Raw genomic sequence first — 15,186 nt, forward strand, 5'->3', positions numbered from 1 at the left:
CCCAGAAATAACTGCACCCATGGGACCTTCTATAATCACATATGCTGTGTCATGTTACTGAGCCATCATTGTTTCCAGTCATTTTTAATCTCTCTGAGGCTTTTCTCTTAGGAGTACACATGCTCCTAAAAGATATTCCTTCTAAAACACTTCATTCTCAAGTGTCTTTGTTGAAAAATAAAAATAACACCTGGCCACGGTGGTGCAGGCCTGTAATTCCAGCACCTGGGGAGGCAGAAGCAGGCAGATCTCTGTGAGTTCAAGACCAGCCTGGTCTACAAAGTGAGTCCAGAATAGCCAAGGCTACAAAGAGAATTCCTGCCTTGAAAAAAAATTAAAAAATAAAAATAACTAAATTGAGAGATTTAATTATGTATAATATTTCCCTCCTTTTTCTTCATTTCCTTCCCTTGGCTTTTAAGCTTAAGATACTCATTCCAACCACAATGAACAGATTTGTAGGAAATGCGAGAGACTCTCCAAAGAAAAAGAAAGCCAGTTATATCAGTCCTTTGTGACTTTTTGCTTATGGCTAAATGTCATTTTTGCTTCCAGACATACACAAATGTTCTCACTAGACAGCCTGCACATCTAAAAATGACTGTTCTGTGTGACTACACTTTAGAAGTGCCCATGGCTGCTGAAGAAGCCCTATTAGAGCCTTTCAGTGACCATTCAGATGCCTTGTTGCTAGGCATTCTCCTACTACTTTCAAATGCTTTATTTAAAATATTATAAGATCTCTTTTAAGCAAAATAATATAACTTTGAGTTGGTGAGTTACAGGAGCATATTAATCCATGGTTTTATTAGGAGTTTTTGATGCTCTACACTTTAAACAATTTAAAATGCCATGGTAGCTACCTTTGATTTGAGCATGGCTTTATGTACTGTTTTAGTTTTAGAAAATATATATAATATGTATGTGATATATATTTATATTTTGTTTTTAAAGCATCTACTCTGTTAACACTAAAATTTTTCATTTTGGTTTTTTTGTTTTAAAAGTTAAGTAAAGGTCTGTTTAGAAATTGTTATTTTGGGGGACTTTCGCTTCTGTTGTATAAAACGTTGGTCAAACTACATCACCTCCTCTGAGGACAGAGTACTGACACATTGGTCTGTGGCAGAGGAGAGACCAAGCCAGCCAGGCCCTCTGTGGTGTTTCAGTAGGTTTGGGATCAGTCTGCATTGACATAGACATGTCAACTGAGGACACACAGAATCCCCCCCCAACCCTCATCCACCACCCAGAGCCTGAACCCAGGGCCTCTTGCATGCAAGGCATAAGGTCTACCACTGAGCTGCCCCACCCCAACCCCATACCACTCATCTTTAAAGCATCAAAAATGATAGCAGTAGGTATCTTTCAACTCCTGACCACATTTCCTAAGAACATTGCCAATCTCAACTCCCTCAAGCTACGTAGTGTGCATGCGTGTGGAATTTGTCTCACACATTAAGGAACCAGGGCTCAGTTCCTTAAGTAATGTGAGAATTTATGTAGCTAATAAATAGCAGGATAGGGCATTCAAACACACCCTGTCTACTTCTCAGTATCCTTTGGTTATCAAGATTTCAGAGATTTTGGAAATTTTATACTTGCCTTTCAGAATCTATTTCCGTTCACTCTGGAATGTATTCCAAGATATATGTGCATATGAATTAATATATTTTAATCAACTTCATGTTGTTTGTCATCACTTCTAGAAGTAAATAAAAGCGCCCTTTCAATAAGATACCATCAAATTCCCTTAGGTCAGGATTTTTTTTTTAACTGGCCAAGCCCACCAATTCTTCAAAATGAAGACAAAAGTTTCCTCAACATAGAATCCATTCCTCGGTACTCTGTCTTCAAAGCTACAATTAGTAAAGTAGTCATCTTTAACTGGTCAGTCTACATCACTGCCTATCATCTCTGCCTCTATGACTTGTTTCTAAGTCATTGCAGCTCAGAGAGGTAGCCTCTCTCTTGAGGCCGGGAGCGCCTGTGTGGGCCGGGGACTACCCAGGAAAGCTTCTGCCGCTTGGGTTCTGGGCAGACTTCTTTGGGGAGATACTTGAGGTTACTCAAACAGGGAGCACTAAATGAAGTAATCTTTCTGAGTCATCCAAGTCCGAGTTTTATGATTTGCTATCCCTAATTAAATGGGAAACTGAAGGGCAGAAACTCTTTGCTCTGGATCAGTCACCATAGGTCACTTTCCCACTCTAGCAGATATTAGCAATGCTTCCAGGAAAGCTTGCTCAAAGTGTCCTGTCACAAAGCCGTCTGTGTGCCATTGTGGTGTGCACTTCTGGATTGTGTTTGGTGTTTATTTCGCTTTGCAGAGCAGAGCCAGGTGTATGTACCTGCTGACAGACAGCTCCATTTCCTTTGAAGTTTTTCTTTGATAGGATATTGGTTCCCTTTGAAAGGCTGTCTGAAATTGATTTTCTGCTTTGAAGACTTATTCTGTGTAGTTGAGCTAGCAACAGCAAGTGCTGTTTCTCTAACAGAGCAGCGGCGGAGTCTTGAAAGTCCCAGAAGCATCAGAAAGAGCATCCCAGCCATGTCTGCTTTTGCAGTAGTTTGCTTTCTACTTAAGAGTTAGAATGACTGTTAACTCACTGTTTATCTCCTTTGAGGAAACCGTTCTCTGCCTACAGTTTTGAGTCCCTTTTCTTTCCACAAAGTATTAGGTAATATGTTTCTTTTATATAAGAATAGGTTTATTTGGGGGAGGGGGAAGGAGTGTTTTAAAAATAAGATCACAGTATTGACAATGGAGTTCTAATATAAGCATCTCTGCCCTCTGTGTCTGTTTTCACTCCATAGAAGAGTTGGTTAGGTTTGGTTTGGTTTTTTGGTTTGTTTGTGGGGTTTTGTTTGTGGGGTTTTTTGTTTGTTTGTTTTGTTTTTGGTTGTTTGAGACAGGATTTCTCTCTGTAGCCTTGGCTGTTCTGGACTTGCTTTGTAGACCAAGCTGACCTAGAATTCACAGTGATCTCTCTGCCTTTGCCTTCTCAAGTGCTGAGATTAAAGGTGTGCACCACCACACCTCACCATAGGAGAGTTTTTAGTTTTCAGAAAGTATAAGGTCTTACATGATGGCTTAACTTTAAAAAATTATTTTGAGATTGTAATTTATGATTTGCTCCTTCCTTTTCCTTTTTCCAACCTCCCTACCCTCCCTTCTGTCATTCAAATTCATGGCCTCTTTTTTTTTTTCTTTAATTGCTATATGTATAATATATATAATGTATATTTTATACAATATTATATATTCCAGAATACATAAATACAATCTGCTCAATCCACACGTTACTTGTATATATGTTTTCAGGGCTGGTCATTTGGTATTGGGTAACCAATTGGTGTGCTCTTCCCTGGGGAAGACTTTCTCCCACCCTAGGCATTCCTTAGCTGCCTGTAGTTCTTCGTGTAGGGTCGAGGCCTCATGAACTTTCCCCCATCCATGTTAGCATGTCTTGTTCAGCAAATGTTTAGGCAGTCATGTTGGTGAGACTCAGTAGCCAAAGCTTCTGGCATTTCTAGAAGACAGTCTCATAGCAACCTCCCTGTTTCTCTGGCTCTTACTGTTTCGCCCTCTCTTTCTGCACTGACCACTGATTTCTGTGCTGCAGGTATTATGCTGTGTGTTCACCCATAGGCACTGGGCTCCACAATAATTCATTTTGGTTGGTGTGGTTTTCTGTAATGGTCCCAATCTGATGCAATGATGAGGGGTGAGAATTAAGCATCTATCTGAGGATTTGGAGCTGAAAAGAAAAGCTTCAAATAAGAAAGAAGGTTCAGCATTTGTCTTTCTGAGTCTGGATTATCTCATTCAATGTGATCTTTTCTAGTTCTATGTATTTACCATCCAATTTCATGATTTTAGTGTCTTGACTGTTGAACAGTATTCTATAGTGTAGAGGTATCATGTTTTCGTTATCCATTCATCAGCTGAAGGACATTTAGGTTGTTGCCATTTCATAGCTATTGGGAAAAGAGAAGTAATGAGCTGAGCAAGTATCTGTAAAGCAGGATGTCAGGTCCTTAGGGTGTATGCAAGGGATGGTGTAACAGGTCACATGGTAGATTTATTTTTAGGTTTTTGAGGATTTCCTAACTGATTTTCAGAGTAGTTGGGCCAGGGAATGGAACTAGCAACAGTGAATGAGTGTTCCCTTTTCCCCAAATCCTTCCACCATTTGTTCATTTTTGTCATTGTTGTTCTTTTTTTTTTTAATTGATCTCTGCCATTCTGACTGGGATAAGATGAAATTTCAAAGTTGTTCAAAGAAATTTCCCTAATTGCTAAGGACAATGAAAATTTTTTTGAGATATTTCTTGGCCTTTGTCCCTCCCCCCCTTTTGAGATTTCTTTGTTCAAATCCCAGGCACATTTTTCTATTTTGAATGAATCGACTGCTTGATTTGTTGTTTTTGTTTTTTACCCCTTTTTATGTTAGATGTTAATACTCTGTCAGATGTATAGCCAACAAAGACTTCCTTCCGTTCTGTGGACTTCCTGTTTCCAGATTGTTTCCTTAGCTGTGCAGGTGCTGCTTAGGTTCATGAAGCCCACTGGCAGTTGTTGGCCTTCATTCTTGGGCAAACGAGTCCTACTCAGGAAGCCCATTCCCTCATCTATGTCAGGGCTACTGCCTGTTTTCTTCCAGCAGTTTCATTGGTTCAGGTTTCACATTCGCATTAAGGTTTTTTATTCACTTGGAGTTAGGTTTTGTGCAAAGTGATAGATACAGGTCTTAATTTCATTCTTCTGCATGCGGACATGCAGTTTTTCCAATACCAGTTTTTGAAGGTACTTTGGTTTTCAGTGGTTATTTTTGGCATCTTTGTCAAATATTAAATGGCTGTAACTATCTGTACTCATGTTTGGATCTTTAATTTTGTTCCATTGGTCTACATGTCTGTTTTTGTGCCAGTGTTTTTATTACTGTGGTTCTGTAATATATCTGTGATCAGGAATGGTAATCATTCCAGTATTGTTCTTTTTTTCTCAAGATTGTTTTTGCTATCTGGAGCCTTTTGTGGTTCCATATGAATTATAGAATTTTTTTTCTATTTTCTTCCAGACCTTAGAAAAGGATGTGGAGGACCTGGCTTGGTAGAGAAGTTGGATGTAGGAAGTCTAAAAGTTTTCATTCCTTGAGAACATCATGCATATATACAATGAAATGAGCATATCTGTCCTTGTGTCCTCCTTAAGCACCCCCAAGTCCCTCTAATACATGCCCCTTCTGACCTCATACATCCCTATGAGACAGGGTCTCCCCATTTAGCCCTGGAAAGCCTGGAACTCACTGTGTAAAAAGGCTGGCTTCAGACTCAGAGAGATGTGCCTGTCTGTGCTACTCAGCTGCTGATATTGAAGGCCCTACATCCAGCTGTCCCTCTTCTTTTTGAACAACCTAATAAATCCAGTCAGTGTTATCCGTCTATTTATAAATGTGAAACCAGCCACTGGAATATGGGCAACCTACCAGTAGCTAGAGAAGAATTCCTCCCTCCACCCCTCAGCTGCTGTCTGCTGCTAATTGCTCCTCAGGTAGGGGTGAGGCTTTGTGGGTTCCTACCCCATCCACGCTGGTGTTTCAGCTGTCTTGATATTGTGCAGGTAACCATAGCTACAGTTTCATGGGTACAAAAGCCATGGCATGTCCAGAAGACAGCATTGTACAGCACTCTTCCATGTCTTTTAACTTTTCTATTCTTTTCACCTCTTCTTCTGTGGTATTCCCGAGCTGGGGTGGAGTGGGGTGGGGGTGGGGGGTGTTGGTGAAGACTGCAGTCATGGCAGAGCGCTGACTGTCACTTATTCTCTCAGCACTTTTACCAGTCACATTTCCAAGGACTTTGCTTTATATTCTCTTGCTATACTATTAAAAAAAAGCTGCAGTTTTGATTCCTTTATTGGAATGGGGGAAAGAGTTAAATGTGACCAGACTCCAGAGAAATTCTGAGATGTATGCATCTTAAGTAGTGTTACATAATTACCTTTAATCCTTTAAGCTTTGTAAGTGAGGCTTTATAAAGGCCTGTCACCTGGCCAGATACAAATATTTTACAAAAAAAAGCCTGTTGTAGCCCCTTTCACATTTGATTGCAAGTGGACTGCATCCTTTGCTGAAATTCTTCCAAATGAAGGAAATGTTGAGACATCTCTTCAGAACACTGGGGAAGATTTGTCAATTGAAATCTGCCTCTGAGAAGAGAAAACAAACAGGTCAAAATAGTGGTAGCCTTAATGTATCCCTCTATTCCCTCATTTAACAGACACTTTCCAAGCTTTGCGTGGGGGTGCGGAATGGGGGTATGTGGGAGCAGGAGCTTCCAAAGTGAAGAGGACTCAATATTGTCTTCAAGGAGGTCACAGGTCACCGAGAAAGTAGTCAAGGAACGAGTGCTGTGTGTTGTGTTGTAGGTGTCTACATATCAGTGGGAAAAGGCGTGTGCCCTTCAGGCGAGTCCATGAGGGTAAGGAAGTTGAAGCTATGCAGTGTTATTCTGTGTTCTTGGATACATGCAGGCGGGGAGAACAACTCAAGCAGAGAAATTTAATAGGTTTTAAAATCACATTTTATTTCTCACACAGCTGCTGCAGAGTGTGTGTGAGTGACAGGGCGAAGTGATGGGATGCAGGGTGGTGACCCAAGACAGAAGAGCCAGTAGTAAGTTATGGCAGAAAAGGGCTCTCTTCAACTTCTGAACATGATCAGACTGGTTGGCCGTGAACCTGAGCATAGAACATCTCATTCGGAAGCAGCTGCAGGAATGCCTTCGTTAATGAAGGGCGACCTAGTTATACGTGGCAATGGAAAAGAAAGGACAGCATTGAGAGAGTGAGGTGGCAAGTCAGTGGACCCTAAATGAACTCTTCCTAATTGAATAAAGCCTATACCCTATTCAATGAATAAATCAGAAACACGTGCTATTGGCAATGTTACTTTCGGTGGGCTTCATTCTCAGTAGGGTTGTCCCTCCGTGAGTCTTTCCTGTGGGACAATCAGGAAGTTTCTACACTCCCAGTGAAGATGGCTGGAGCTTCATGCCCAGGCGTTCTCAGAGATGATTAGGAAAGAAAAGAACACGGGATTTGAAACTGCTAAGATGTAGTAAGTAGAACAGATGACAGAGGAAGGGAAAGCATTTTCTTCCCAGTGGAACTTGAAGAAAGATGAAGGAAAGTTTTTCTTATAATTTATTTTTTTTAATTTTATGTGCATTGGTGTTTTGAGTGCCAGTGTGTCTGTATGAGAGTGTCAGATCCCCTGAGAGTTTAAGGCTGCTGTAGCTTGGCAGCATCTTTGAGGAGGGAGAGAGCCAGAGAGTGTGGCTCAAGCTGTCAGCATCTGCTTTGGCTCCAGGAAGGCAGGGTCTCAGTGACCCTGAGAGCAGGAGGTGTATTAGGAAGTGCCAGCCAAAAATAGCAGCTTTACCCAAATCTTTCCATCTCGTGAAGTAAGATGACTGCACTTCTGTGACCTCAGCAGGCTCTGGGTGGCAGAGGTCCACATCATAAATGAAACTAATGACTGAATATAGAATCAGGAACAGAGAAGGAAATACACAAGCATGCTCACGTACATACTGTGTTTAGCAAAACAATGTAAACTTGCCCGAGACTTGTAGGCTGTGAGGGAAGGAGATTTTAAAGTTCTTGGCAAAGGAGGGAATTAGTACCATTACTACTATTTTATGTTTAAATAGGCTTTCTTTCTGTTGAGCATGTGACTGGAATGTGTGTGTGTGTGTGTGTATGTGTGTGTGTGCATGCAAGAGAGAGAGAGAGAGAGAGAGAGAGAGAAACTTACAATATAATATAACCCAGGCTTATCTGTAAGACTCCAGGTAGCCTGACCTAGCTCAGATTCCTGCCTTAACTTTCTCAGTGCTGAGATTGTAGGCATAGGCTACCGTACTCAGCCTTGTGTTGACTTTTTTTATTTTATTAAGTGAAAAAATATGAAAGATCTCCTAGATGTATTTCTAATCTATTCTCTCCAAAACTGTATTCTCTCTACTCCCTTAAATTAGAAAGTTAGAGACTCTATAAAGCTCTTCAGAGTTTCATATGTATAAATTTGTATAGAAACCCAGAAAGGCAAAAGGTTGGTCTCCTCACCCCACCCCCCACCCCCGCTCTGGAATGAAATATGAGGACGGACAATGCTATTTGGGTTGCGGCATAAGGAGAAGACCCTCCAAGCTGAGTGTTGGAGATACATGCTGCAACTCCAATACTTGGGAAGTAGAGGCAGTAAGATTAGGACTCAGGGTCAGCCTCTGCTCCACAGTGAGTTCAAAACTAGCTCCCTGAGACCCCATCTCAAAGGAGGAAGGGACACAGCTCACTGAAGAGGCATCTGCAGAATGGAATTCTAGAGGGAGGAGATGGCCTTGAGGAAGCGTTAAAATGCACATGTTGAGGGAATAGCAAAAAATGGTTGAAGGTAAGGCCGAGTTACAGGTTGGCCTAGAGCGAGAGGAAGGGATGAGAGCCAAGTGGGAAGTGTTTGTCAGGAATGGTCTGTGAAAGCGTGCAGTGCAGTCCTCTGAGATTTTCAGATGGTAGGGATGAGTGAGGCCACTATCATTGGAGTCGCTCTCTTTCTCCCCAAAGATGGTAATAATTGTTGAGTTTCTGAGCTGGGGGAACTACCCTGAAGGGGTCCATTATTCCCATAAACCTTGGTAGTTCTTGTGGTAAGGAAATGTCTTCGGAGTTGTTGGTAATAGGTCTGTCAACAACTCCCAATTGCATAATGGCCTTAGAAAGATCCAAATCTTTTTCATGTGTTTTCTTTCAGACTCCAGAAATAGTGTTGGCAGCGGTTCAGAGAAAGCAGACATTTGCCAAAGCATGTGCTTTTAAAACGCAGCCCCTCTCCTTTTGGAAGTTTTTCTGAGACAGCACACTCCCATCTCCTTCAGACACGGTTACCTAACTGGTGTCCATATGTATCGTGTTACGGATTGTCTGTGTGTTTAAAAACAGCAAATCCTTTTCCTTTCTCTACCATGCTCAAAGGACTATAATTTGACCCAAGTCATAATTTTGATATGCACCTTTCTCTTACTTAAAACTCTTTGTCTCTGATCTTTGTCACCGCTTCCACAAGGGATTAGGAAATATCACAACACGAGTACTAAAATACAGCATTGTTTTAAAACACATAAATTCATGAATGACACTGAAAATAAAAAGTGGTTCTATTTATAGGCCTTGAGTTCATGCTCCTCCCACTTAAAATCAAACCCAGACATCATTCCAGCCAGGACTTTAACACAGTTCAACATCACAGTGACAGAATCTTCAAATCATGGAAAATGTCATTATTGTGTCAATCAAATCAAACATAAAAACTTAAGTGTGGTTGGAATTGGATGCTGCATTTCAGTAACAGAAAAGAAGGCCGTTTTGCTAACTACTTATCAGGGTAATACCCCTGACCCCCACCCCTGCAGCCACCATTTTGTCAATTATTCCAAAGCTTGCTCATAAATCCCAAGCACAGTGCTCCCCCGTCCTCTGACTGCTAACTTACCGAAGGGAAGAAAGTTAGTATGGTCTTAGCCACATACACACAGCTTCTGAGAGCCTTCATGGGAAATAAATGAGGGGCTATGGTTTCCCAGCTATTGTCAGGGTCCAGGAACAACCAGGGAACAGGATGGTGTGTGCATGTGCAACCCCAGGACATCTGCCAATGCGACCTTCAGCTGTAGTTGACATTGCCAATAGACGATTACCATGGTTACGTGTTTCTAGATGCAGCCTTTGTGGGTTATCTAAGGGGCCATCCCATACTCTGCCAGCCAAGCAGACAGAGCTCTTTTTTTTTTTTCAGATAGCTGGGTAGGCTATGAGCTCCATGACTATTATTTAGAATGAGTTGGCAACTTCTAAGCAGACTTATGAACATCTTTGGAATTGTCTGTAGGAACTGGAATCTGAGAAAGGTCACTTTTTCTCAAATGGATTCATTTTTTTTTCTTTCTTGGCATCTGAGTATCATTTTTTAAATTATTAATGACTACATTAGTGTTTTTTTTTTTTCTTTCAAGTGCTGGATATCAAGCCAAGAGCCTTGCTTGTGTTAGGCAAACTTCTGCAATTTAGATGTAGCCCCAGCCCGGTGTGCATTTCTTATGCTGGGATACCAGTGGTTATTTTTATTAAGTAGTTCTCCAGCTATAACTATATCAAGATGTGAAACACTGTCCTCAAACAAGTGGGACTATTTAGAGACTCTTTATTTTTTGAGAAAGCAAGCCTATTGACCAAGGGACCCATCTGATTGATGGGTACAAACATTTTCATTCTGAGGGATCACTTTCACTCAAGAGTACTAAGTTAATGCAAGCCCTTTAAACTACACTGACAGTTCTGGCTTCTGGCTTCCATGATTGTCACAAATTTTCCAAGCCATAAAGACTGTATAGATCAGTCCCTTCATTATAAATGAAAACAATTAATACTGAGACATTAGCTGGGATCCATTTTCAATTTTGCATAGGTAGTTAATAAGAGAACCAGGAACAAAACCCAGATAGCTTTACATTCACCAATACTGTGCTAAGAAAAAAAACTTAATGTGTCCTTATGTTTTACCTTCTGCATTTGGAGACCGGTGAACTTCGGAGGACAATTGAAGAATATAGTTTGTTCCCTAAACTAGAAGAGATAGAAGATTCCACCCTAGGTCTGCCCTATTAGTGCAGAAATATATTTTATTACTTTATTTAAAAGAGCACAACAGTCTTCTTATTCAACTTGGCCCCTGCCACCTTCTACTCTCAATCAAGGTTTATGGTCTGGGTACTTAAAATCTATTTTATTATGTTGTTAAGATTTAGCTGCATATTTTCATTGATGTGTATGGGGACGGAGTAGCCATGGAGGTTAGAAAGGGCATTGGATCCCCTGGAGCTGAAGTTTGAGGTGACTGTGAACCAAGGTGGATGAAGTGTAACTCAGGTCCTTTGTAAGAACAGCAAGTGCTTTGAACATCTGAGTCATCTCAGTCCCTTAAAATGTATTTTAGATAACTTATTCCAATGTGTTCTTTTAAGCCAGGCATTACAGTGTCATATGCCTTAGAAAACACTCACTGTAAAGTCCCTTTCTTCCTCTCATGTTTCAAAGGGAAAAAAAGCATACTCAGCCAGAGTGCTTAGCTCCTTGTTTTATGCAAAGAGTAATCAAAGCTATATGGTTTTACTAAGCTTATGGAAATGCATATGATACTGAAAACTAAGTAACTTGTCAATACAATATGTGCTCTGCTAATGTTCGCCATTCTCATTCTAAACATAGTTTGCTTTATGGCCACATAAAGAACTTTGAACTCTTTGAGTCTTGTTTTGTTTTGTTTTACCATATCATGAATAAGAAATATGGTTAAATGAAAAGGACAGATCAGTGGTCCTGTTTTTAAAGGTTCAGGTAAAAAGGTGTGTGATTAAGAAGTGGAAGCTCTGTTCTCAAGTTCGCCTGACATTCACTTCTTTATTGCTGTCATATTCGCTTTAGCATATGAATCACTTTACTTAAATATTGCCTAAGCCAGATGTTGTATTGCATGCCTGTAAGTCCAGTACTTGGGTGGCAGAGTAGAAGGAATACCACAAGTTAGGAACAAGCTTGGTTCTAGATAGTGTAATCTAGGTCAGTCAGTGCTATTCAAGATCCTATCACAAAAAGGAAATGAAAAGTTGCTATAACAGGGCAGGGTGTCACATGCCTGTAGTATTAGTACTTGGAAGACTGAGGGAATCAAGGCCAAGCTGGACTATATAGTGAGATCCTGTCTCAAAACAAACAAAAAGTTGTATTTCTTTAAATAAAATAAAGCAGATACAAAGTATTTCCATCAGAAGTCAGGGTGTAGTTTCCATGGTAGCAGTGAAATGTGGTCTCCAGGGACTTCTGGATCCTGGTTTTTGATTATTGATTACATGGGTGTTTTCAGCACTAGGTAACACATTTATGTATCTATTTCTGTGTATATACTACATATTATCACCAAACTACAGTCTGTGGGGCTTTTCCTCTACAACATTCCAACAAGGATCTAGCGCTAGTGTACCCTGGTTGCTACTTGATTCAAAATTTAAAAGAACAGACTAAAAAAAATGAAAATAAAATGAATTGCTTCAATTTCTTTTAAGCCTTCCTGTACTCTATCAGGAATCTGCATGTAAGGTTACTACACATTTCTCAACTCCAGTGGAAAATACACTCGCCTTAACTATGGTTGTCATAAAGGTGAAATAGGTAGGGTCTCATCTTCTGAGTGTCTAAAGTGGAGTGTCTTTCTCATCCTAATGTGCATCCTAAACGTGATGTTATAGACTGCATTCTAAACAAAATGGAGCAGAACTCACTACTAAATAAAGCATTCTTCATACATGTGTGTGTTGCTGGTGATAGATGGTGAACATGTCCCCCGCGACTTGGTGTGCTGGCTGGTTTTATGTCAACTTGACACAAGCTGAAGTCACCTGAGAGGAGGGAACCTCCATTGAGAAAATGCCTCCGTAAGATGAGGCGGTAGGCAAGCCTGTAGGGCATTAAAATTAGGGATTGGTGGGGGAGGACCCAGCCCGCTGTGGATGGTACCATTCCTTGGCTGGTGGTCCTGGGTTCTATAAGAAAGCATCACCCCTCCATATCCTCTGCAGCAGCTCCTGCCTCAAAGTTCCTGTCCTGATTTCATCTAATGATGAACGGTAATGTGGAAGCCTATGCCAAATACACCCTTCTCTCTCCAAGTTGCTTTGGTCATGGTTTTTCAGCAGTAGTAACTCTAACTAAGACACTTGATGATAGGAAAAAATGCTTACTCTTTAAAATCATCTTTCACAGGTTTCCTCTACCAGAGCAGACATTCATGGGCTACTGGATAATTGGTCAGGCGGGAAATGGAATGCAAAAGATCTTGTGTCCAGCTGAAACGAATCACGTTGACATAAAGGTTGTTATCCTTATTATTTCCTCTTAACATTGAATCTTACAGGCTTTTCAAATCTTCTGTAGAAATGCTCTATACAGTCTGAGAAATGGCTTAGTGGTTGGCTGGCCCTTTAGCTTCTTTGCCAACTTAGAGTTCAATCTGACCTCCTAGGAATTCAATGTGTGCAGTTGCTACCCGCCAAACAGAACTTCCAAGAGCCGGTCTTGTGTTTCAGAACAATGAGTCGGGTATATTGTTTATTTTCCTTGCAAAGTTACTTTGTGGTATTTGTCTTTACTTAGGTTTACTAAGGAGATTAAACTGTTTTGCTTTTTTTTTTTTTTAATACCATGCATTGTTGACACTGCCTTCCTGTGGAAGGGAAAGAGTTCCTATTCATTAGTTACCATCAAAATCATTCTAAGCATTTGAGGTAGAAAGAGCCGCCCTCTAGGTAGTTAGGAACAGAAGTCAGGGACAACACTGAACTCACTGTTTTAAAATAGATGTTTTTCTATCTGCTGGCATCTACACAGACAGCAGCATCAGCAGACCTAATCTGTAAATGGCCAAAGAGTATATATAGTAGATTTTGTGGTCAATAAAGATTCTGTTGCGACTATGAAATTGTTATTGTAACACAATAACAGTCATGGCAGTACATAAACAAAAAGATGTTTTCTTCCACTAAAGTAGTATTTAGAGAATCAGGGAGCAAGTCCTAGTCAGCCAGTCCCTCCCGGGAGCATAGACTCTTCGCATTTGTCAGAGGCCCTTGTCAGAGCGGCCGCCCCTCTGCCTCCCAAATGCACCCCTCCAAGTGGGTGATCACAGAGTCTAAACCACTTCCAGAAGTGGATTTTCAAGGTTTTGAGAGGGACACTGTTTGACTTCTGTTCCCTAGGTACGATCTAGATAGGAGGGGACATGATCACCAATATCTAGCCCAAATACCCTAGGTTAAGGGCACAGACACCATTGAAAGCTTCGCTGTGCCTGTAGGATTTTCCAGGGAGCTACCCAGCACGGATACTCACAGGTTGATCAAGTTAGTTCCTTTGCTTATGTTTATGTTGAAGAGCCACAAGTGAAATATTCTACCCTTTATAAGTAGCACTAATGATTATCAGTCATTTGAGGAGCTTTTTTTGGTTTGTCTTAAAAGCACATATATATTTCTTTTAACATTTCATTTAAAAGACCAACTTCAGCCATTATATTTCAGTATAAAGATTTCACAATCTTTCTTCACAATGGAAATATATTAGTCTCTGGTTCATTAACTTATTTTATTCTACTGGTTTAGATCGCTCAGGGTCTTTTTCTTTGGAGGTCAGAATGGGTTCTTGGTTTAGGAAGAGGTTTAGGCATGAAAAATCTTATAGTGCATTATGCATGGGGTACTTCATTAAAAGGAAGTGACAAATAGAGTGAGCTACAACACATGAACGCACTCAATGACAGTGAGTATATAGTATTATTATTGTTTTAAGTTCTATGCCAAGTGACAAAGTAGAGTATGTTGAGATATTAAATATTAACGAACACGTTTTGATGTTTTGGAAGAACTGTTTTGGTTACCACCCAGACATCATCACTAAGACTGTTATTTTGTTGTAGGGTCCAGTGCTTGTGAACATTGAAGAGTACCCAATAGAAAAACATGATGCAAGATTCCTAAACTTTACTGAAGAATATACCTCTTGGAGGGTTCCAATAGATGAAGTTAATTTAATCTGTGATGTTGCTGTATCACATGGTATGTCAAATTTTTTTAGTCTTCTCTTTCTGTACTGATTTTAAAACAGGGGGATTAAAATAATCCTGAGCCATCACGAACTCTGTGAGAGTCTTGGCCAGTGACTTGGTAGATCCAGATAGCAATTATATATAATTTAGAACTAATTTTCTCTAACAACCCCACAAAATGCTATTGTGAACCCTAAGCATTGCCGAGTTGGTATGCATATGTCTGTTTCTCATTACAGTCGTAGCACAAAGTTAAACACACCCAGACGTGTGCTAAAAATAGAAGGGAAAAAGAAAAAAGGAAAAACGTTGGATTTGGGGGAGGGAGGGTGGGATTCCAGTTTCGTGACTGCGTCAACCACAGCAGTGAGGCTTAGAGAGACTTGCCATCATTAGGCCTTTCATTGTCAAGGATGCAGGTAAAGTATGGTAGTTGTCAGCTTCTGTTCTTCTGGCTGGGTGCCATTAT

General features: G+C 40.5%; 1 protein-coding gene across 1 annotated transcript in view; it reads left to right on the forward strand.

Annotated features, from left to right (window-relative positions):
- Vwa8 (von Willebrand factor A domain containing 8) overlaps window positions 1-15,186 on the forward strand; it is a 332,841-nt gene that overhangs the window by 213,737 nt on the left and 103,918 nt on the right. The window contains exons 27-28 of the mRNA XM_060391483.1: window positions 12,881-12,989; window positions 14,589-14,727. Coding sequence (XP_060247466.1) covers window positions 12,881-12,989; window positions 14,589-14,727 — 248 coding nt within the window. The remainder of the gene's footprint in view (window positions 1-12,880; window positions 12,990-14,588; window positions 14,728-15,186) is intronic.

Source organism: Meriones unguiculatus, chromosome 9 (assembly GCF_030254825.1).
Source record: "Meriones unguiculatus strain TT.TT164.6M chromosome 9, Bangor_MerUng_6.1, whole genome shotgun sequence".
NCBI classification, from domain to species: Eukaryota; Metazoa; Chordata; class Mammalia; order Rodentia; family Muridae; genus Meriones; species Meriones unguiculatus.